Source organism: Nesoenas mayeri, assembly GCF_963082525.1.
Source record: "Nesoenas mayeri genome assembly, chromosome: 2".
NCBI lineage: Eukaryota > Metazoa > Chordata > Aves > Columbiformes > Columbidae > Nesoenas > Nesoenas mayeri.
The window spans coordinates 18,038,869-18,063,849 of NC_137543.1; the positions used below are offsets into that span (position 1 = coordinate 18,038,869).

Here is a 24,981-nt window from a genome sequence, read left to right on the forward strand (position 1 = left end):
AACTGTTTAGCAGATAAGGAATTGGTGGAATGGTTACATCCAGATGGTAGTGGTCAATTATTCAATCTCCACATGGAGACTGGTGACATGTGTTGTCCCCCAGGGGTCCGTATCAAGATCAGTACTATTCAACATTTTTGTCAGTGACACAGATGATGGGATTGAGTACACCCTCAGCAAGTTCGTATACGACACCAAGATGAGCGATGTGGTTGACATTCTGGAGGGACCGGATGCCATCCAGAGGGACTCGGACAAGCTCAAGAAGTGGGTCCATGTTAACCTCAGGACATTCAACAAGGCCAAGTGCAAGGTCCTGTGCATGGGCCAGGGCAACCCACAGTACCAATACAGGCTGGGGGATGAAGGGACTGAGAGTAGCCTTGTGGAGACGGACTTTGAGGTTACTGGTGGACAAAAAGTGGACATGAGGTAGCAATGTACACTCACAACACAGAAAGCCAACTGTACCCTGAACTGCATCAAAAGAAGGGTGGCCAGCAGGTCAAGGGAAGTGATTCTGCCCCTCTGCTCCACTCTGGTGAGGCCCCACCTGAAATACTGCATCCAGCTCTGGAGTCCTCAGTACAAGAGAGACATGAACCCACCAGAGTGTGTCCAGAGGAAGGCCATGAAAATGGTCAGAGGACTGGAACAGCTTTCCTGGTCAGACAGGCTGAGAGAGTTGGGGTTGTTCAGCTTGAAGAAGGATAAAGACCTGGGGAGCCCTTATTGCAGCCTTTCAATGCTTAAAAGAGGCTTACAAGAAAGATAGGGACAGGCTTTTTAGTAGGGCCAGTAGCATTAGGACAAGGAGTAATGGTTTTAAAGCTTCAGGGTAGATTCAGACTCATGTAGGAAAGATATAAGATACAAGAAAGAAACCTTTTACAATGAGAGTAGTGAAACACTGGAACAAGTTGCCCAGATAAACTGTAGATGCCCCATCCCTTGAAACATTCAAGATCAGGTTGGACAGGGCTCCAAGCAACGTGATCTGGTTGAAGACATCCCTGCTCATTGCATGAGGGCTAGATGACCTTTAAAGATCCCTTCTAACCCAAACTATCTATTATTATTCCACATTATACCACAGTATGCCAGCACAGACTGTATGTGGGCACTAGTTTTCCACATATGTTTCAGCTATAAAAGAAGGAAGAATAATAGTTCACAATAATAGTCTTGTCCAGGAAAATTATAGTCTATGGGAAAGACTCATTCTATTGCAGGAGTGTCTAAGGGTTAGACTTGCTTACATGGCAGAAAGGTAACTCTCAAACTGGTTGTTAAACTCACTTTGTATTGTTGCAGTTGACAGTAACAATCAACATACCTCATAAAGTTGATAATTGAATCTGAATGTGCCTAGAACAACCATATACTATTGCTAAACTAAACTCTGAATGTTTAGGTCCTACAAGAACAGATTATCTTTTTTAAAGAGAGGTGTGATCATTCTATTTCAAACTAGTATGTCTGCAGAAAGCCAGAATAAACGTGAGTCTATGTGCAAATGTGTATATGTGTGTGTATTTACATATACACTTATCAGAATGAAGGACTGTTTAGGCCTAAGTCTGGAACTGGAGAACTTTCATCTTCTCCTAATATTTGTCTTAAATTGTGAATACGATAAATTACTACTGAATAGTGCCCCCTATAGATCACATTGCATTAGACAGTTTTAAATCAGTATTTTATCATTCAAATTATTTATGTAAATATAAAATATGTTATCTTTTGTTTTACCTAAGTACAAGTTAATGCCAACAGTATACTAGAAATTCCTGAATCTTCTGAGATTCAGAAAATTATCTACAAATCTGCTGTCGGTTATCCTGTAGTCAGTGAAGGTCTTCAGGACCTAAATGTAACTGCACAGACAGTTAAGCAAAAATGTTTTTTTCATTTAGGATTTACAAATTCAGTCATGAATCTATACAAACTTCTTATATGGTCTTGATCCGTTTATATTACTCGGGTGTGTTTTGATTTTTGCATTGTAAAACACATACACTACACATTCGCTTTTGAAGAAACTTAGCTTGATAACATATATACATAGGACTGAAGTAATTTTGTTCGTTAAATATTGCTTCTTTATAACATTAAATCAATGGCGCATAGAGAGAAATATATCATTTATTCACTTTTAAACAATATTAAAAATTTTTCTAAGATAAAATAGATTTGCTTCTCATGGTCACAGCTTACAGTGACTTTCTATACATCTGCCATACTAAAACTGTATAAGTAGACAAAGTTCTAACTGATATTTGCAAGTACAGAGTCCTCATCTCCTTCAAGTCTTCTTTAGTACTATCCAAAAGGAATATTTTATTAGACAAATGTTGGTGGTTTTTATCTATGGTCTGCAAGAAACCAATAAAGACATTTATTGCTAAAGCCTGAAGATGGATCTTTCTCAAATACCCTTTTACAAGGTGATTAAAGTTATTGAGAACACCTCTCTGGAGTAACAAGCATCTATGTAAAAGTAATGGAGTTCATATTTTTGAGTGGAATGTTGAGTATTGGAAAAAGTGAAATGAACGAGGTCCAGTGTGATAGTCTAACTAATAAACAGGAAGTATAAAATATGAATGTTGTGAAGAGGTAGCAGAGAGACAAATAGACAGTATCTTCGATATATATCTTTTATTATACTTTTTTTTTTTTTTTTTAAATGAGAAACTTTAGTAAGCAACAAGTAAGATATGCCAGGAATGAGGAGAGATAGTTGCTACTAAGAGTATAGCAGACCCATGAAGACTCTCAGATACACAAAAGTGGCAAAGTCCTGAGTGAAAACAGTGGTTCTTCTAGGCTATTTTTGTACTGCAAATGTTCATGTACAGTGGTGTTTCAGTTGTTATTTAGAAAGTAGCTGCTGATAAATTGCAAAAGGATTTCTACACTTTGATGGCAACAGAAAATATTAAGGGACAAATATTGTTACCACTGGCACAAGCTTCCTCCCATGGCAAAATCTGGAATTAAATTAAAGTTTAGTGTTTTTAAAGTTTGAAACTAAGGTATTTCTTAGGTTACTGCTATTCTTTGTCTGGTCCCAGTGCCATTGTACACATATTAAAGCAGACCATGTGAAAATGAGTCATGGCTATAATAGTTCCTATAAATTATTTTTAATTCCTCTGTGATTTCAAGTGAAATTTCACTTCAAGGAAGTGAAAATTTATTTAAACATAGAATTAAACAAATATTTAAAATATAAAATAATCACAAAATATTCCATGCCATGTAAAAAAATCGAAAAATCAAGTAAACATCTTGTTTGTCCAAAATACAAAACTCAGAGGTATGAAAAGTAATATTATTCACTATGTAGAGAATTTAAAGAAAGGTTTTTTAGGTCTGTGTGTTTGGTTGGTTTTTTTTGGCTTGTTTGTTTGTGTTCCCCCATCTGCTTCCCCAATGAAATTTTTGATTCTAAAGGATTCAGTTAGGCTTTCCCATCAAAAATCAGCTCTGAATGTATTTGTACCTTCCTATTTTTACATTATTGCTTTAACTGTCAAATTATTTCTATAATTTATCACTTATTTAATTCCATTCCATTTCATGTTCCTTAATATATTTGTTTTATCTGTCTCCATCCTGCCTTTCTAAGCCCACTGTAATGAATTTTCCCCCAATAATGTTTATTTATTTATTTATTTATTTTTTAAATTTTGCCATTTCCTATTTTTAATTTCTATCTGTGAAATTACTACTTTTGAGGATCACTTTTTTTTTAAGATCTCACAGTGGCCTTAACTAAAATTACAAAAAATGCTCAACAGAAAAATCCAGACAAATTTTTATCTGCATCAGAGCATTTGCACTTGTAATAAGGTGCAAGATTCTGCTAGGCTTTCAGCTTTAGGTATATTACACCTTGGAGTTACATTTGACATGTTTGTTTATTTTTATGTGGAGGATTTAAAAAACTTCGTATTTGTCCTTGTGTTTTGGGTGAAGTAGGTTTAATCTTTCTTTTCTCAATGGTTGTCTTGGGAAATTAAATCTGTTTTTTTCTCAGAGTATTATTGGACATTGTTTTCTTGTTGTTTAGATCCACACTAGGTTATCGATCACTATACTGCAATACCAGGTTTCATTATTATGCTAATGTGATCCAGATTTATATGACAGTGGTTCTTAACACTGATTTATGTGGTGCAGCTGTAAGAAACTTTTGAACTAATATTAAGCCACGAAGATGCCATTTCAAAAATAGAGGAGTTATTGGGATTTTTGTTTGTTTGTTTTTTTTTAATAATTACTACATTCAACACACTGACAAAGTTTTCAGGTTGGTATTTAGAGATGTAGTTAGTTGACCCAGGTGCTGAATTCTAAGGTAACATTTCAAGAAAAATGCAGAGTAGGACTAACCTTTAGTGTTCTAAAAAACACTGTGTCTTGTTAAAAGTATAGAGTCTGAGAATAATTTTGTATTGATTTTTCACTTTGCACTATGTGTCCCAGTGGTTTGAAAAAGTTATTTTATAAAGCATATATCCAAGCAATGAAAGGACAACGAAAATGTTTGAAAGTTCCTGCATAGTTTTTTTCTTTGACTGTCTTTATCGGTTAGAGAAGTAAAAAATTACAACTGTTACTGCTTATGTTGGCGTGAAATGCAAGTAGCTCACTCAACATTTTTGTGAGATATCCTGTTTGCAGGAATGATTATTTCCCTTAAAATTCTTGTTTACTCCACTATCTGATTCTATTTACTATCAGTCAAAGTTACTCATATATGGATATAAGATAACACAGTGACTAACCTATTGTTTGATAATTGCAAAACAGATTAGCTAAGTGGACTTATGCTAGATGCAGACCTGGCAGACCTGTAATTATTTACAGATGTGTAATTCTAAATACAAACGCTAGCTGCATTTTAGGAAAACTAACGGAATCTTTGAAAATTTCTTTCCTGAAATGATTGTGGTACTCCAAGCATGAAAATGAATTTAACTCTTTACTAAAATAGTGGTCAAAAATAAAATCTTTATACATACTTTTCCCACTGAAATGGATTCAGGCTCTGACTTGAAGCACCACACGCTTCAGACTGCTCTGTACAAAGTTAATAATACCCTGTGTTAGAGGAGAGACACCTTCTGCTAGCATACTCTGGACTTCCCTCTCTTGATCTCTGTTGCATACTCTGCCTATATCTTCAACTCTAAAGTGAACAGGGGTCTGTGAAAAAAGTAGGTTGCTTTTGACTCTGAGTGCAAATTTGCTGGAAAAAAGGGAACAAAATGGTTTGGGTTTTTTTAACTGTTGCAGTCTGATTTCCAGCTTGTTGGAGCGATAAAGGACTTAGCAAACAATTCGATTCAATGTGAATCACGCTAAAGCCGTTACAGAAACAAGCCTCCTTATATATGCAACTATATTCTAATCACGCGTCCACGCTCCAAGCATGGATTCGCTAAATGAGTATCATGGGCTGTCCATGCACTGGAGTCTCACTGATGATACGTCCGATGATTCACGCCATGCCAGGACCCCGCTGACTGAGGAACGCCCTTCTTTCTCACAGCAGATTCTGTTCTCAGCTTCTTGAAGCGGCCTTGAGATTCCTTTGAGCCTGACTAATTCAGCAACAAATCTTTATCTATCAAGACCCCTCCACACCAGCTAATTTAGCTGATGGATTGATATGATTTGTTTGTTACTCAGCTATGATTTTATATGCTAAGACAGTGTGGCAGAATGCAAAGCCCCCTCTCTCCCCCTCCTTCCTTCAGTATGGAAGGAGTAGGCACATATCCCTCTCTCTCTGCTACTTGAGGCTGACAGCTTCTTTCATTTGGCCCCAGAGCACCCTGGCCAGGGCCATTAGGAGAAGGGAGTGCCAAGGCACCACTGAGCCGCTGGGCACCTGCGGCCAGTGTGGGGGATGTTTGGAGGCTTCAGGGGCACCCACAGCCAGTGTGGGGGTGCAGAGAATCTTCTAGAATGCCTACAGTCAGATCTGATCAGCCAATAGAAAAACGGGATTCTCGTCAAGACTCCGCCCATTGTTGCGGGTCTCTCGGAGCACGAGCAAGATGCTGCCACTGAGAGCCCCCTCCTCGGGATGGAGACTGCGCTTGCCTTGCCACCACAGGTGTGAGTAAAACTTCTCGCAGAACTGCGAGTATATTTATACTTTCCATGCACATTTGCATGCGTACTTTCCATGCTTAATACAGGCATGTGTACTTTCTGTGCACATTTGCATGCGTAACTTTCCGTGCTCAATCCGAGCACGTGTATAAATTATTTCCTCGCACAATCGCGAGTGTATTTTCCTCCCGTCCTTCCACATAAGCACGTGTAATATTCTGTGCACATTTGCACGTGTAAGTAAATTAACCCTCGCAGGATTGCGAGTGTATTATAAAATTACGCTCACACAATTGCAAGTGTACACTTTCCGTACTCACTATGAGTACGTATATCTCTTTAAAATAATCCCACACCGTGTTTAGGCAAGTGTGTACTTCTCCGGGACTCAGGGACGGCTCCAGCATTGTTTTGGGTGAAGCCATGTGCATGCACTCTGTGGACCGCCTGTTGTATTAGTTGCTGCCCCTTAATAATTTTCCTCAACTGATATCCGAACCTGTATTTAAGTCACTTTTGGAGTGCTAAAACCCTGTTTCTCACCGGTTTAATAAAAGTTGGTTTGGACTCTGTTGTCCCTTAAATTAACCTCGGGGTGCCTCCGTGACAGACAGTCAGGTTTTCATATTAAAAGCATGGATTCTTGAATATATGCAGATAGTTTTTCCTCTTTCACATGTCCTGCTACTACAACTTTATGGCTGTACCAGAACGGAGATAGCATGTGTGGTGATAACGTCACAAGCATTTTGCTTATGGATGAATTCCAAAACTCCACAGAATATTTAGTAGAAGTTGAAGCTCTTCTGGAAGTTCCTGGCACCTACAGGGGTGATAAACAAAATATGGCATCTCTCCTTTCCATATTGTGCTATTTTCACACATCAAGGCAAAGTTACAAAAGTCGAGCTCATCGAAAAGCTTGTTTTGACTTATAGAAGAAAATCTGCCTCCTGTGTTCCTCCGACTATCTGTGTGATCCTTCACTTCCATTTGCTCTCTAACTCATCAGGCATATCCCTTTGTGGATTGACTTAAGTTTATTTTTAATGGATTAATTATTTGTCTGGATTGTTAAATGAACCAATTCACAGAAGAGTGTGCAAATCTCTAGAATCAGTGTGAAGTCAGTGTCAGAAGGCTCCCCTCATTTGGTGATTAGAAAGCTAAAATGTACCTTACATCTTTACCCAGGTTTAAGAAGAAGGGCTGGAAGGAATGTCCTATGAGGAGTGGCTAAGGACTTCGGGCTTGTGTAGCTTGGAGAGAAGGAGGCTGAGGAGTGAGCTCATTGCTCTCTACAGCTTCCTGAGGAGGCAAAGTGGAGACAAAGGTGTTGATCTTCTCTCTCTGGTATCCAGTGACAGGACGTATGTGAATGGTTCAAAGCTGTTTTTACTGAGAGGGTGTTCAAACACTGGAACAGGCTTCCTAAACGGTTGATGCCCCATGCCTATCAGTGTTTAAGAGGCATTTGAACAACGCCCTTAACAACATGTTTTGATTTTTGGTCAGCCATGAATTAGTCAGGCAGATGGTCAACGTAGGTCCTTTCCAACTTGAATATTCTATTTCTATTCTATTCTATTCTATTCTATTCTATTCTATTCTATTCTATTCTATTCTAGGAGAATGTCATGATATTCTTGCTTAATCATTTTTGCATTCTTGTTACTATAAGGAACTAGGATGTTTTTGAGTGATCTAAAAGTAATTGGTGGGTTTTTTGTGTGGGTTTCTTTGTTTGTTTTTGTTTTTTTCTTTTTCCCTGATAGTTTTTCTGTCCAAGAAGCAAGATTTTTAATTACTGTTTGAAGTTCTTCTTGCTATTTTTTATGTATTAAAATAAATTGACTTTTATAGGAAAGAAAATTATTCATAAAGTCTGTTTCGTTGGACAGTGGAGCATTGATAATAAAAGTTTCACACTGATAATGGGTGGTGGCAGTTTTTAGAAACATGCTTTGTAAAGAATATAATGATTGTGCCAGAACCTGATGAGTAATTGATTGTTTAGTTTAAAGCAGCTGTTCAATTAAAAATGTTCAGCCTTGACCTATGATCATTATTTTAAAATAATAGATTGCACGAACAGTTTTGTGTTTTGACAGGGAAAAATTATCATTTGACAAAAATAAATTAGTTCATAAATCATATGTTGATTTGTTAATGAGTTGTTCAATAAAGTATAAGATAGTTTTATTAACATTTCAGTGAGAGTGAAACTTGAATCTAGTCAGCCACTTTTGCTTAATCTTGTTTGCTTTGTTTTATAGGCTATTAAGACAAATACTGTTTACCTATTTTAAACTGATTGAATAGATCTATAAAAAGCATAGGAGTTACTTCTATCCATATATGAACTAGAATTCTTTTAAAAAAGCCTTTACATTTTTCACTTTCTTCCTAATTCAATGAGTAAGTAACTGCTTCCTTGGAAGGAAAATTGGAAGACCAAACATCAGTTGAAATTCACCTGGACATTACAAATCTAACTTGCAATACTCTCAGATGCAATTCAACACCTTTAGTTACTTCTCAACATGTGCATTTGCACATGCACACCCAAAAACTTTAATTAGATTCAGAGTCTATTACTCAGTAGGAAAGTGTTTTCCCTTGCCAACAGGCTTTTGAGACTTCAAAAATGTTTGTTTCGAACTGGTATGTAAGAAAGAACATTAGAAGTTGTGGTGGGCCGACACTGGCTGGCTGACAGATGTTCACCCAGCCACTTCATCATTCCCCCTCAACTACAGGACAGCAAGAGAAAACAAGATGAAAAAAACAACCTGGGTCAAGATAAAGGTGGGGAGATCACTTACCAATTACTGTCATTGGCAAAACAGACTCAACCTGTGGAAAATTAATGTAATTAATTTCCAGTGAAAATAGAGTTGGATGGTGAGAAACAAAGACAAAAATTTAAATACCTTCCTTCATCCCCACTCTTTTATTTCCAGGCTCACCTTCATCATTACCTCCTCCACCTTTCCCCTCCTGGAACAGCACAGGGGAGATGGAGAATGCAGGCTTGTGGATGGTCCATAACAGTTCCTCTCTGCTGTTTCTTTCTCCTTACACCTTTCCCTGCTCCGGCCTGGGTCCTCCATGGGTTGTTTCAATATGAGTCCTTTCCATGAGCTGCAATTACTTCAGGGAATATCCATCTACTCTTGAGTGGGATCCTAAAGGACTACAGTGTGGATACGTGCTCTAGCATGGTCTTCCACGGGCTTCAGTGGAATCTGTTACCTTGCCTGGAGCATCTCCTCCTTCTCTGACCTTGGTGTTCACAGGTCTCTTTTTTCACTCTTGTTTACCTCACTCCTCACTGCTTGTGTAGCATTTTGCCCCTTCTTAAGTATGTTTTCACAGAGGTTTCACCAGCTTTACTTATGCACTCATCTGTGCCTTGCAGTGGGTCTGTTGTGGAGCTGGAACCAGCTGTGTCCAGCACGAGTCAGTCCCTGATCCCTATTCACAGACCTCCGCCCCCCACCCCCCTCTCCCCAAACCTCGACACATGCACCCAGTGCACACGTGAAATACACTCATGACAGAGCCTCAGTTTAACTCACTGCCTACAAATTGAATTATTTATTGAATAATGAGATTTTTGTATCTGTCCTAAAGCTCTAGCAATTCTTTCAGTGACATACTGCTAAACTCCGAGTTTACTTATTAGTTACTTGTCCAATCCCTTCTGAATACTTCTAAACTGTTGGATTAATAAAAGAACTAGTTCAACAAGGTAACTGAACTTTGTCTCATCCGTTGTAATTTGTCACTTTTAGATTTCATATAATTATTTCTATTATTATGAAAGAATTCATACCTTTTCTTTAAATTAGTTATTTTTCTAATAAAGTGTAGCAGAACACTAGCAAAAAAGCAGGATGCTTGATTATTTGAGTACTATAAGAACATGCATACTGGGTCAATGGAAAAAAAGTTTCAAGTAGGAAGGATTAAAAAAGAATCTATTACAATTGTAATTAACCTGGATTATTTTACTTTCAAATATAATGCTGAGAAAATAGAACATATCTACAAAAATGCAAAGTATAAATCATTATTTCTCCATCAATTACTAAGTTTGGGTAGTGATTTGATTGCCATCATGAGTGACTGTGTAATCCAATTCATCAGAATTCTTTTGGAGCATATATGATCCACTCTTGGATTAGTTACTATTGCTGCTTGACTTTTTAGCCTTTGACATTCTTGAAACTCACTTCCTGGACATGGTCTGTCCTGATCAAAAATCACAAAGGCATGGATGCATAGGTGGATGCATAGAATATGGCTGCCAGAAAAGGCCACAAGACTGAAGAATTAATGGGAAACTAGTTTTGCTCTGACAGTTGATAGAGAGATCAGAAATATATAATCAAAGAAATATTGCTGATGTAATCCATTAGATTAGACATAGGAGTCTCAGATATTCAGAGATTTAAATTCATATGTACAATATAAATAGTAGGTTTTTTTACTCAGGAAAGTTCTGGTGTACTCATTTTAAAATATACATATATTTTAGTGTGAAACTTCATTTTTATAATTCCTTTACCTGAAAAAGTAATAATTTAAATAACTCAGAAAAGCCACCCCAAATGTATATTGGAAACTAAGGAAAGTTGGGTATATTTGTGCAAATATAGAAATACTCTTCTAAGATCTGTACGAATATTTATAGCTGTTTTACATGAGAATCAGTTTACTTTTACTGGAGTAATGGTGAAGAATTAATTCATTTTTTTCAAGAAATTCTGAAGTGAAATTTATCTTTCAGACTCAGTTTTGTAGGCTGACATGTTAGACACTGTGTTTCTCAACTTTAGCAATCTCTACATTTCCTCAGTATCATCCTCTGAACTAGAGGCTCCGGGGAGACCTTATTGCAGCCTTTCAGTATTTAACAGGAGTTTACAAAAAGATGTTTAATTAGGTATTCAATGTCATGGATGTCATCAAAGTTCTTGAGAGTGAAATGCATACTTTAATTTTTAACAACATATTACCTTGCCCTTTTTTGCTTTTCTGTTGGCTAGCTTTTATAAATGACTGTTGCTGCTATCTACTTAGTTTTCCTTGCTTTTGGAACTTTCTACTGATAGGTGGTTAGGTTGCTCTTCAGAGATCAGAGATGCTGACATGTCTGATGAATTATTACTGAAGACACACATAAAAAAAAAACAAACAAACCCAAAAACAAACCAAAAACCCCAATAAAAACAACAACAACAGCAAAAACTCGAACAGACTGAAAAGGAAACAAATGAACAAATGCTAGATTTTTCATTTTCATGAAAGAGGGAAACAAATATGCCAATAGGGAAATATGTAATTTTAACATTGCAGTCAAAGTCAGGGAAGGCAAAATGGGACACACCGAACATTCAAAATCCATACTTTATTAAGTAATCATGTCTTCTCTTCAATATCTCGGTATTCAAAATAAGAAAATGCCATGAAGTGTAAGGGAATAGGGTCCTTAGAAACAAATATTTGATGAGTATTAGAAGACAAAATAAAACTTTTCTCAGAAAAAATACTGAAAAAGCCTTTTATTTCAGTTAACAAGATGCTGATCACAACAAAATCCGTAGAAGATTGAGTCAGAAGAGCATGCTTTTATCTCAAAAAATGCAAATATGCAATCCTTTCTGTTGAAGACTTTTTTTTTTTTTTTTTTTTTTTTTAATAATCAGAGTTAGTGTGAAAATGTTAAAGAATTTGGGAAGGCAAAAGGCCTGTTTTCACTAAATTTGAAATTGAATCAGTGTAACATCAGGCTTGTCAAATGTAAAATCAAATCATCTGCTACTTAGAAAATGAATAGAAGTGTATATGAATGCACAAAGACACAGACCTGACTACACCAGCTAATAATTAATTCATCAGTGTGTAGTCCAACAAAACCAAACCCTAGCAGTACCTCACAAAGTTTAAGTTGTATTTATTTGATAAATATTAAATACTAGTGTCTGCATAAACAATATATAGTAAGTCACTGGGCAAAGCAGCAAATAACACAATTGGTAGGAGAATTGTATTTAGCTTGACGGGAGAAACCCACTGGTTATGAAGCTTCATTTGTTTATGTACTATGTTTCATAAGAACGATATTCTCTGAAGATTATCAAATTGTGTAGGTATCATCGAGACCAAAATTTCATACTGGAAGAAAAACTTACATTAATGTTATAAAAGCTAAATCTATAATCAGAATTATTTTATCTATGCTTTTAACATATCTTATATTTCAACTTTCTGAAAACAGCTAAATGTGGAATAACATGTTTATTGTCTTCACAAAGTTTGTATAAAAAAGTTAATTTCACCTACTTTTTTTTTTTTCTAATTTGCATTTTGCTTATAATGCCTATTCTTTTTCAGAATCCACCTTCTCCATTTGACATTAAGAATAAACAGTTATTTGGAAAGAAAACGAAAAGTGCAAATGGATGGACTTGGACAGTCTTTCTAATGTTAGTCATAGAATCATGGAATAGTTTGGGTTGGAAGGGACCTTCAAAGCTCATCTAGTCCAACTCCCTGCAATGAGCAGGGACATCTTCGACTAGATCATGTTGCTCAGAGCTGCATCCAGCCTGGCCTTAAATGTTTCCAGGGATGGGGCATCTACCACCTCTCTGGGTAACTTGTTCCAGCGTTTCACCACCCTCAGCATAAAAAAGGTCTTTCTCATGTCTAGCCTGAATCTCCCCTCCTTGAATTTAAAAGCATTACACTTTGTCTTGTCACAACATGCCCTTCTAAAAAGTCTGTCCCCATCTTTCTTATGGGCTCCTTTTAAGTACTGACAGGCTACAATAAGGTCCCTCCAGAGGCTTCTCTTCTCCAGGCTGAACAACCCCAAGTCTTAGCCTGTCCTCATTTGAGCAGGATTTCATCCCTCTGATGATCTTAGTGGTCTCTTCTGGACTCCTTTCAACAGGTCCATGTCTTTCCCGTACTGAGGGCTCCAGAGATGGATGCACTACTCCGGGTGGGGTCTCACCAGAGCACATCTGGTAGAGGGGCAGAATCACTTTCCTCGACCTGCTGGCCATACTCCTTTTGATGCAACCCAAGATATGCTTGACTTTCTGGGCTGCAAGAGTACATTGCTGGCTCATGTAAAATATTTGTCCACCAGTACACCCAAGTCCTTCTCCACAGGGCTGCTCTCAATCCTTTTATCTTCCAGCCTGTATCAATACTGTTCCAGATGCAGGACCTTACACTTGGCCTTGTTGAATCTCATGAGGTTTACATGGGTCCACTTCTTGACCTTGTCCAGGTACCTCTGGATGGCACCCTGTCCCTCAGATGTGTCAACTGCATCACTCGTTTGGTGTCATTCACAAACTTGCTGAGGGTGCACTTGATCCCACTGTCTATGTCAGTGATGAAGATACTAAACAGTACTGGTCCCAGTATGGACCCTTGAGTAACATCACTTGTCACCAGTCTCCATCCAGACATTGAACCATTAACCACTACTCTCCGGGTCTGACCTGCACCCAGTTCCTCATCCACTGAACAGTCCACCCATCAAATCCAGAAGTCTCCAGTTTAGAGAATAGGATGTTTTGGGGGACCATGTCAAAGGCTTTACAGAAGTCCAGACAGATGACATCCATAGCCCTTCTCTTGTGCACTGATGTAGTTACTTCATTGTAGAAGGCCACTAGGTCAGTGAGGCAGGACTTGCCCTTAGTGAAGCCATGCTGACTGTCTCCAATCATCTCTCTGTCCTCCAAATGCCTTAGCATAGCTTATAGTGGGATCTGTTCCATGATCTTCCCAGGCAGAGGGGTGAGTCAAAGTTATAATAAATTGGCATAGTGACATGTTTTATGTTTCTGCATTTTTTTATATAAATTAGAGACAAACAGCCTAGAACTAATCCTGTTGTAAAATTTCTATGAGCTAATCAAGAGTTTATTGAGATAAAGTGAAAGACTAGTATTTATTTCAAAGATCTTTTGGTGAATTTCCTTATACATTATCCAACCAAAACTGAAATATTATAGATGAACTGTATTTCCTTTGGAAATCAGTAAAAGACTAGAAAAAACTATAACTTTATGAAGCTGGGAAAAAAAAAAAGTCTTTAAAATGCATTTTTTTTAATTACATATTTTAAAGGTAATCAATGATTTATCAAACAGCAATTATGTGAGATATACAGTCAAAGAGGAAATGCTGTCATCTTATTTATCACAGTACAATCTCAAGTAAACAATTTATCTCCGAGTACTTTTGCAGGACTAATAAGGATTGCTTTCCATAATTTAAACTTTACAGTTATGAAAAAATTGCTTTAATTTGATCCTGCTGTTGGGAGCTTGTCTTTCCTTAAGGGCTTGTGAGGTTGAAGTCCAGCATGCAGCTAAAAGTTTGCTTGACATATGATTAAAGGTTTATCCTAAGGATCACAGCAAAAGCAGAAAACAAATGATGGATAAAAATTCACAGATCTCCAGTCAGAACCCTTAAAAGCTTGGACATCATAAATCTGCGTTGATTTGTCATTTTTAAATGAGGGCATAGATGATTTTTAAAAAGAAAGTGAAAGAAACTACAAAAATATTGCCAGATTCCCATGTTATTGAAACTACTTTACAAAGCATCATAATTTTGCATGCAAATAATATCTAAATTCTAAGTACATATTATGTCTCCACATGATATATCATTTTAAATTTCACCATATTTACCACTGGAGTTTTGGAATTTTTGTAGAAAAGAAGTTTGAAATATCTCTCAACCTTTTCCTGCACTCCCAGTAGTATTTGTGTATCCACACTGCTAATCTCATTCTCACATACACAACTTCAAAGTCTACTAGGTGGACACATAATGTATAAGTTTCCTGTGGGTGTGGGTACTGACCAGCTTGCTAAGACGTCAGCAAGAACAAAGGAAACATTTCCTTTAATATGCGGTGTGTTAATTTACAAATTTGTATCACTGTTGCATGTTGGATAGCACTCTGTAGCTGAACTGCAGCATCTCAATCAAATGTTCCTACTAGAATGTTAAAATTCAAAATTTATTTTTTTTTAGAGTTGACACAGAAAGAAGTGTGTTTCCATCTCAGACTTCTGTAGACCCTGTCTCTTAGTTCCCATGTTTTGTGTTTTTTTCTTTTTTTTTTTTTTTTCTTTCCCACAGGAGCCAGAATCAGTTGCTTATGGGATGTTTTCACGTATTGCAGTGAACACTAAATGAGTCAATTTCAAAACTGAAGTGGGAAAGAGGATAAGGACTGGGTAAATAAAAATCCCACCAAAAAAAAAAAAAAAGATTAAAAAAAAAGCCCACCTGTCTTAGTATAAATTTCTCCTGTCAAAGTGTTAAACTTTGAGTCTTGTGTAGGTCCAATACCATGCTCTATGCTGAAGTCCCAAATACCTCATGGTGTCTAAAACATCTGTAGAGACACACCTGAATCACTCCATTAGGTACTTTAAATCTGAAAGAAGTTGATGCAAATGGAACAAAACATGCAAATGGAAAGTAAGAGAGAAAATTGCTGTAGATAAAAAAAAAAAAAAAAAAGGCTACTACAGGTAATTTGAATTTTAATGTGTTTAATATGCAGATGATACCAGTTTAAGGAGATGATTCCTCGTTTTGCATAAGTGTCCTACCTATAGTTTTGCTTTTACCAAGGTACTTGGTCTCTTTAATTTAACCATTTATTTGTGACTGATCTGAATAAGTGACAATGAAACCCATACACATAGATTATCTCACAGACATTTTGCTGCCTACCTGACATCTCTCTCTTGCAATTATTATGTACTTGCTATGTTTCATTTTAAATAGCAAAGAAAACTATTCTAGCTAACATTTACAACTTTTTGTAGGGTTTTACAAACAAATGAGACTTAAGTTCTGAGGTGAATGTGCTGTAGTACCTACTGAATAATACTCAGGTTACTTCAATTATCTGAACAAATAAATTATATTCCCTTTTAAAAACCTGTAGTATTTTTCCAAGTGATATTCACAGGTTGCATTTTTACTCGTTAAAAAAAAAAAAAAAAATTGCGTCCACTAAATCACAAATAAACTTCTGTGTTTTTTCATAAAAACTTAAGCGTAGCAACGAAATTAAAGAAACAAGCTGAACTTTTCTGTGCAAATGCAGCACAATGATGGTGATAAAAGACACACACCTGAAAGATAAATGGTATCAAATGGCTCTAATAATGATTTAATTTGCATGAGGATCTGTAATATTTACTACAGTAGTGACATATATGTTCATTTAAAAAAATCCTTTACCCCTAGAAGCTGTGCATATGTACCTTTCATAAAATTAAATAATTTGGGATAAATGTGTATTTTTTTTCTGGCTGGCTATGTGTTTATACCCACAATTCCCTCAAATCATTGAGTAGCTAAATACATACCAGCTAGACCTGCTGTGCAGTGCAAATTAAAGTTTTATTCAAATAATTGACTTTGTTTTATGTTAGGTCAGCTTATCTTTAAGTGGTGATACTTACTAATGTATTGATTGCTTTATGAATAAGCTAATGGAAAAGTTGTACTGATATTGACTTGTCAAAGAATTATGTATATGCCCCTTTGTGAGAGGTAAGCATTTTTTAATTTGTTTTATTGTTAGAACAAAAATATATTCTCATAATGAAATTAAAAAATGCATTTCCTAAATCCTGAATATTCTGCAAATAATTCTCCATCTTTATATATTAATATAAATTCTTTAATCTAGTCTTGTTTTGATAACACTGTTCGTGATGAGGCCAATGACAAAACAAAGAATATGTTTCTGGATACTCACACTGTTGACTTGCTGCATATGTATACATCTGTATATACAGCTCTCTAAGTGTCATTGCCACTTCTGTTCATGTTTTTCCATTTCCATTTTTCCTTATATCTAAGCTAAACCTCCCCTGGCACAATTTGAGGCCATTTCTTCTCATCCTATTACTTGTTACATGGGAAAAGATGCTGACACCCATGTTGCTGCAACCTCCTTTCAGGTAGTTGTAGAGAGTGATGTCTTCTCTCAGCCTTCTCTTCTCCAGGCTAAACAACCCCAGATCCCTCAACCATTCTTCATAAGACTGTGCTCCAGCCCTTCACCAGCTTCATTGCCCTCCTCTGAACTCAGTCCAGCACCTCAATTCACACACTCTTGTAGTGAGGCGTCCAAAAGTGAACACAGGATTTGAAGTGCAGCCTCACCAGTGCTGAGTACAGGAGGACGATCACTGCCCTAGTCCTGCTGGCCACATTATTTCAGATACAAGACATCTGTTGCAACACTCCAGTTACGTGAGTCATCCCATCGTGTTTCTTTGATGGCAACTATATCACAGTTTTCAAGTTGCACAAGAGCTACCAACTCCTCCTGTTTGTTACCCATGTTGTGTGGATTGGCATAGATGCACTTCTGTTGGGCTATTAATCCTACTGCCTTTTTCTGGGGAGAAACCCTGATTCCTACATAACTGTTTTCAGGCACTTCCATGGTTTGTAACACATCAATAACCCTTTTGTCTTTGCTGCTGCAGGGATCTCCACCCCCTGCCTTCACTGAGATAACAGGTTGAAGGACCTTGCTAGCACACCGTCCCTCAAATATTTGCATACCACTCACATGCTTATTTCTAGTAAGCCTGGTTTTATCCCTTTCCCCCTTCAGACCTAGTCTAAATTTCTTCCAATAAGTCCTGCTAACACTTGCATGAAGATCTTGTTCCTCTTTTGAGGCAGACACACCCCATCTGTTATGAACAAGCCTGGTTTTGTGTAGACCAACCCATGACATCATGTAATGGAGACTAGCAGTTAGTCATCGAGGGAAGATCGGAGCCAGCCCAATCCACAGCAGAGCCGCAGATATTGGCATACACAGGGATTATCCTGAAGCTGGGAAACATCAGGGCAGTGGAGAGACCCATCACAAGCAGGCAGGTCTGGCAGGAGATGCTGACGAGATCTGGGCATTGCCAGAGCAACTGTGACCATCCCTATGCCTATAGAAAGCCACCTGGGGAGCACTGGTGACCAAGAATGCTTCCAACAGAGCGGGCAAAGAGGGCATGATGCCTTAGCTAGGGTGTGGTGCTTCACCAGGGGTGTGGCACAGCATTTCACTGGCCTCCAGCAGGACAGGGCAAAGTTTGCAGCTCCGACTGGGGGCTTTGCACCATCTACCCCAGTGGGGGCTGATGCCTCCATGCAGACAGAGCTACTGAAGGGAGAGGCTGCAGTGCAGATCTCAGACTGCATGAAGTGCCTGGACCTTTCTTCTGGGGCAGGGACAGGCAGCAGACTGGCCTGCAAAATATGTGCCCAGGTGGAGGACAAACAGCCAAAACCCCCACTGGCACACACAGAGGTGAGAGGGGCCAGTGACGCAGAAGAATGGAAGCTTGCAATATATGATTTTGCAATGGATCTATGGTTTCACAATGATGCTCTTTGGATTTCCTATGAGTTGAAAGCAGAAATATTTTCTTCGAGGCTAAAGTACATGGTTTAAATAATCCTGAATTCCCTCATTAAAGTGAATCATAGTCCCCTTTCTTTCATCATATTGCTAAAGGAAATGCATCCCCTAAAAAATTTAACAGAAGTCTATGTAAAATATATAATGCAATAGATGTTTGAACATAACCCTAAGTAGTGTAAATTAGCTGGTGGCTGGTTTTTTATTTGTTTGTTTTTTGTTTTGTTTTGTTTGTGGTGTTTTTTTTTTTTCCATCTACTGATAATCTAGACAATTTTAAAATTCTAGTTTCTATATCTTACTATCATCTCTACTAAAGTATCTGTTTTCTCAAACCGATATACCTTAACTGGTTCAGTGTAGATGAAAGCTGATAAAATTTTGTATTGATTCCTTAACCTATTGTATAAAAATCATTTTCTCCAGTAATATAAACACTCTATATTTTTAAGTCACTTGCCCTTTCCAGGATGAAATACTTGTTTGGAAGAGCAATCTGTCACAATTTTATTTTTCAGACAATTAACCATGGGTTGTGCTTTTTTGTTTCTTAGGTTAACAGGATTTCATCTTCCTCCACCTGTGACAAGTACAAAATCTGTATTTTCACTGCGCTTGACAAGTGACTTTGCAGTTAGTGCTCATGGGTTTAAAGTTTACTATGAAGGTAAGACATCTTACAAAAGATTCTTGATTTTTTTTTCCTCTGGTCTCTATACATAATAAAACTAAATGTCCCCAAAAATGTTTACGAATACACATTTATAGTCTTGTCCAATATACAATGTTTGTTTTTTACGTAGTCATTTGAAGGCATAGACTCACACCTGAAACAAAAATACTTTAAGCTCTACCATCTACAGTCCCATTCAGTCACAAATATTTCAAGACATTTAATACAACCAAATTCTTTAAATTCTGGGAAACATGGTCATAATCTTTCTGGCCTTTCTAACACATGCTTATTCAAATTAATGTCAAGACATTACTAGTTACTCTTGAATGTCACTAAATAGTTGAATTTCTCTATGCAAGTTCTATGGACGAATTCTCTCTCACACTTTTGTATAGAAGAAACGCTGACTCAGTTCTTTAAACCAACATAAAGTTATTTCCCTGTTGCAGTTTTTATAATTGCCTTCAGTTCTCACACAGACACTGGAGTAAATGAGTTGGCACAGGTATTCCTGAGGTTCAGAATCTTATAGTACTGTATGTATGTTCCAGGAAGGATCTTGTTTCCAACCAAGCTCATTTCAGTGTCATTTGAAGAGTTGTTGAAGAATTGGAATATATCATCCATCCATCTTTTTAATCAATTTCTTAGCACTGAGATTATGAACGCTAATGTGTTTATAGGATATAAACAAAAACTTTTTTTTTTTCTTTTAAGTTGATGTAAAGACACGTGGTCTTTCTGCTACTATTAAGTGTCTCAATCAGCAAGCCAGGAGCTATAGTAAACTTCCTGGAGAAGCTCTGAGGTCATTGTCGAACCCTGCACAGTCCCATTAACAACAGAAACTAATCTCTGAGAAAGTAGCGAGCTGAAAGTAACTGGTAATGCAGTGAAGGGCTACTATATAAATAAAGCCCAAAATCACTTTGTAGTAAAATACCTTCAGCTATTAACATAGTTTACCTTCAGGTATGATGCATTAGAATACTACTTCATATATAAATTCTCTCTTATATGTACTTACGTCAAGATATGAAACAAAAAACATAAAAGAATTTTCAGGTCTTTCTTGTTCCTTGAGTTATTATACAAAATAAATGAGGCAATACACACACTCTTTATTATGGCTTGCAGACAAGCAAGAAGTAATTTACAAAACAGGAATTCAAACTAGGTGTAACTGGTTTTTCTGGATTATAGCTACTTTGTAGTCTGTTAATTCAAGCTTAGTGTAATAATTGTTTCTGGCTAGCTTATAGCAAATCTATAGACTGTTATTTTTTCAAGTGTTCCATAACTTTGTTCAGCAGCAACATTATTAAAAAAAAAAAAAAAGTTATATAGAAATGTACTATGGAATTCCCTTGGATTATTAGCTACACAAAATATAGTATATACTTATCTTATGCATATTAGGAAAGTACATAGCATTTTTTATCATTCATTTGGTGCCATAAATTGAGAAATTAAAATTCGCTATATATAGTATCAGCTGCTGTCCTTATACATTGTTTGCCAAAAGGTTTTGCACTACTAATGCTAATAGAAAGTGTACTATGCATTTCAGTTATGATAAAGAATGATCAGAACTAAAATGAAAAATCACCAATAGAATTCAGTTTGCACATATGACTGGCTCCTCAGCTAGTTCCTTTCTGGGATAAAATGACATGCTGATTAATAGAAATCAAGCTCCTAAATCACTGACAAGTGTGGGGAAATTTTACCTTCAAACATAGAAATTATGATTTTAGAAAAAAGCGTAAACTTGTTGACTTGAATTATTATTATTATTATTACTATTATTATTATTTTTTTTTTTTATTTATTTATTTATTTATTTATTTATTTATTTATTTATTTTTAATGTGAGACTTTATTTTGTGCAATCAGGAATATTGAAAGAAGCTAAGCTAGACCCCAGAGTTTTATTTAACTGGAGTCTCAATTCCAACATCCAGATCTCCTTTTTTTAAGAGCTGCAAAGAAGCAGTTTTCATTCAGTGACAGAATTTTGCTTTCAATTCCTGTTTTTTTGACTTCCTATAAAGCTACCTGTCTTTATCCCAAGCTAGCAAAGAAATGAAAATTCATTACATTACATTCATTTCATGTATCATTCCTTGGTATGAGAGAATAGATGTATTTAAATGATAATCACATCAAGTCAATCTCCATTTCTGTTCTTGTACTCTTTGTGAAAGTGCATAACCCTGCAATCAACATTTTCAGATCTGGTTCTACCTAGTATTCAATTTTCAAAAATCATGATTGCCCAGTATCTTCTTTTCAGCTTCCTGATGAAACATCTGCATACTTTGCACTGTTAAGTATCAGACCACACACTTTCATGCTTGATTATGGATTTGTAACTTGAAACCTAGGATAGAAATGATTAACAACCTATCGTTGCAATAAAGCAAAATGATAGAGATACCATGAGAGGGCAGGATGAGCAGTAGAAACATATATCTGAATGTATTAGATCCATGTGCGGTTTGAACAAGAAGGAACATACCTTTCATAATCAATGATAATTAAAATTTGTTTTGAAATGTTTGGAAATAGAGGACATAGACAGATGGCTATTTGGGATGCATTACTGTTCACTACATTTAAAAAACAAACCAAACCAAACCAGAACAAAACAACAAGCAAAGAAAATAAACAAAGTCCACCAACATCTCTTTCTCTGACCTCCCATACTGCATAACAAATTTGCACTTGGGCTGAAAGTTTACAAGAAACTACAGAGTGTCTTACAGAATCTGTGGAAACTGCGAATCTACTGTAGACATTCTTGATCATAGCATAGAGGAACATATTAATTTTCTGCTCTCCTGAGAAAAAAAAATATGTATGAAATGATGTAAAATTATATTGCGAATAAAGTGTCATGCTGGGCCACCATATGTAAACCCCTGCAACTACATCCAGTCAAACTAAGTACACAATAGACCACAGAAATATCTATTCTGGTCTCCCACCATCAATAGCATAAGCCTCAGACTGTATCCTTTGTCTCTCCATCCTTCTCTCCTTTCTCTCCTTCTTACTGTCTTTCTTTCCCCAATGTCAAGTGGCATAGTTGGGTTAGCTTTGGTACTCTTGTGCACATATTTCTTTATGTTCAGTTTCTCTGTTATTTGAGAAAGAACATATCTGAGAAATACACCTCCTTACATAGCACAGTATCCCTGGATAAAAAGGATTTCATGAGAGAAAATATAAACAGATTACTCAAAAGAAAAAGACTTCACTTACAGTGACAACAGAAAATGATGAGATGCATTGAAAATTAAAGAAGGGTTTTAAAAAAAACCCTTCAGCTACAATAATTACCAGTAGCAATTTATCATTTCATCATTGACAAGAGACACAAATTTACTGGCTGGAGTGAGAAATGGGGGAGTTACAAGGCTGCTGATTCCATGCCTGTTTGTTTGTTTGTTTGTTTGTTTTTATTTTTTTTTTCTTGAGAGGTCCCTGGCATCTTTGTTTTGATTTTCTTTTTCAGTAACTTTCAGGGTCTGTGTAACATGTATGGGTATTAATGTATGGAGCAGAAATGCTACACTTCATCCCCTACTTAGTAATTCAGGCCAAGTCACAGTGTGGCTATGTTCTTTCCATTTTATTTCTGATAAGCTTATTTTGCTTCCAGAATAGAAGAATTTGATGCACTTTTCCATTTCCTGTTGTCCTGAGATACATAAGCAGCTTTATTCATTGAGAGCACAGGAGGGGAAATACAGCTGCTGAGAAAGAAAGCAACATAGCAGCTTGGTCCATACAGCAATGAGTTTCAGTGAACCTAGTCCTGCTTTGAACAGAGATTCCTTTTGTTCTTACTGAGTTATTTTACAGCTATTAAACAGGTAGCTGACATTGTTAAAGTCATTGACTTCAGTAACAAATTTACTGCTATAATTTATGGCAATCTTTATTTAAAAGAAAAAGTATAGTCATTATTGTGTTATCCTGTTGATCATGAGGAAGACAAAAAAAAAATGAACATATTAGTTAACATTAAGATTATTCTTATAGTGAAAATTCTGATTGTCCTGCAGAGGAATCACAATTATTTATAATAGTGTTATTAAACGTTATTTAATTTGCCTTGTACAGCTACACCTGTTTTTAAAGATGAATTATAAAGCTGAATTATTAGATAGTGTATAAATAAAGAAATTATCTTCATGATTGTGCTATAATGATGCTATAGGAATTCAGCAATCCTACTGAAATGCTTTTGAGAGGGGTTGGAGAGCAATGTTAACGATTTCAAGACTGATCTAATCTTTATGGGTAATTGCAGTGGGGGGCAGGAAAGAGTGGAGTAGATGGTGTTTATTAACAGAATACGATTTCTATCTAGTGACTTCTAGGGACCTATCATGCATTTCTTTCAGTAATATTAAGAAAAATTGGTCGCTGATGTGCAAGATTATTGAAGTAGATTAGAAATACTAGTAGGACTTAAATGTGCCAGAATGTAGATGCTAAAAATAATTTTGGTGGTTGGTATAGAGCTAGAGAATGTGAACATATAGGATAATCTATATTTAGTTCTCCTGCCCATCAAAATTCAGATATGTGCCTATGCGTAATCTAAATACTGGATTTAGATAAGTTACATGAAGTACTAGCTATATTAAGTTATTAATATCTTCACTATTAAATTCATATAAAATTTTAAAAGAGTACTAATTAATTATTGTTTAATATTGGAGTGGTCTCTATAAAAGGTCCACTCAAGAACTGTTTGCCAGGTAGGAGTTGTAAAAGCTACAGACTTTAAGCTGTAAAGTTGTCACCAGGCTTACTACCTAACACATACTACAGGCTTTTATTTTTTTTGTTCAGATTTTGTCATAGCTGTTGTGAGTATGGCTGCTCTCTGTCATAAGACTGCTTCAGCAAGCCCTTAATAAAAATGGTATTTAATTGAGTTTGCCTAATGAGTAAAGGAAAGCTAATGCTTAAATTACCTAAAAAGGTAAACTCCTGTTTATTAAATGAAATATACTAAATGTAACAAATAAATATACTAAACATAATAAGGCAATCTAAATTCTGCAGCTTGCAGCCGGTTATGTTGGTGTCTTGTGTGTGTATGTGTTTCTCTGGGATACATGCTCAGCTGTGTGACTGATTAAACCTGCAAATGGGAAATCATCAACAAGGTCTATTGGCCTGAGTCAGACACCCCCAGGTCTCAAGGCTGGACTCCTATGGCTGAGCAAGAGAAACCTCCAGGCCCCAAAGCTGCTGGAAGCAGTGGCCACTTTTAACAGCCCTTCACATTCTGAAATGTCATTTGGGTTTATAAAGCATAATTTGCTCTTGTAAGTCTGTGCTGACTATTCCCAATTACCTTCATCCTTCAGGTGTTAGAAAATGGATTGCAAAAGCGTACTTTTCAAGCTACTTCCAGCAACTGAGGGAACAGTTACTAGTTTATAGTGCCTGGGGTGATCCCTCTTGCTTTCATAAGGACAGGTGTATCACTAGTGTGTCTAGTCAGGAGGGACTACCACTGATTGCCATAATTTTTCATGGATTACAGACAGCAGCTTTTCAGTCATGGTGGGACAGCTCTTTCAGTACCCTTGGGTGAATCTATGAATGTGACCATATTCAGCTTCTCTACATAATC

General features: G+C 36.6%; 1 protein-coding gene across 3 annotated transcripts in view; it reads left to right on the forward strand.

The window, feature by feature from the left end:
* The window catches only part of CSMD3 (CUB and Sushi multiple domains 3), a gene marked incomplete at its 5' end in the record, with an annotated part of 620,447 nt that overhangs the window by 87,875 nt on the left and 507,591 nt on the right, over positions 1-24,981 (forward strand). For all 3 annotated transcript variants that reach the window (XM_080338547.1, XM_080338548.1, XM_080338549.1), the window contains one exon: positions 19,198-19,310. In XM_080338547.1, the coding sequence (XP_080194673.1) occupies positions 19,198-19,310 (113 nt within the window). The remainder of the gene's footprint in view (positions 1-19,197; positions 19,311-24,981) is intronic.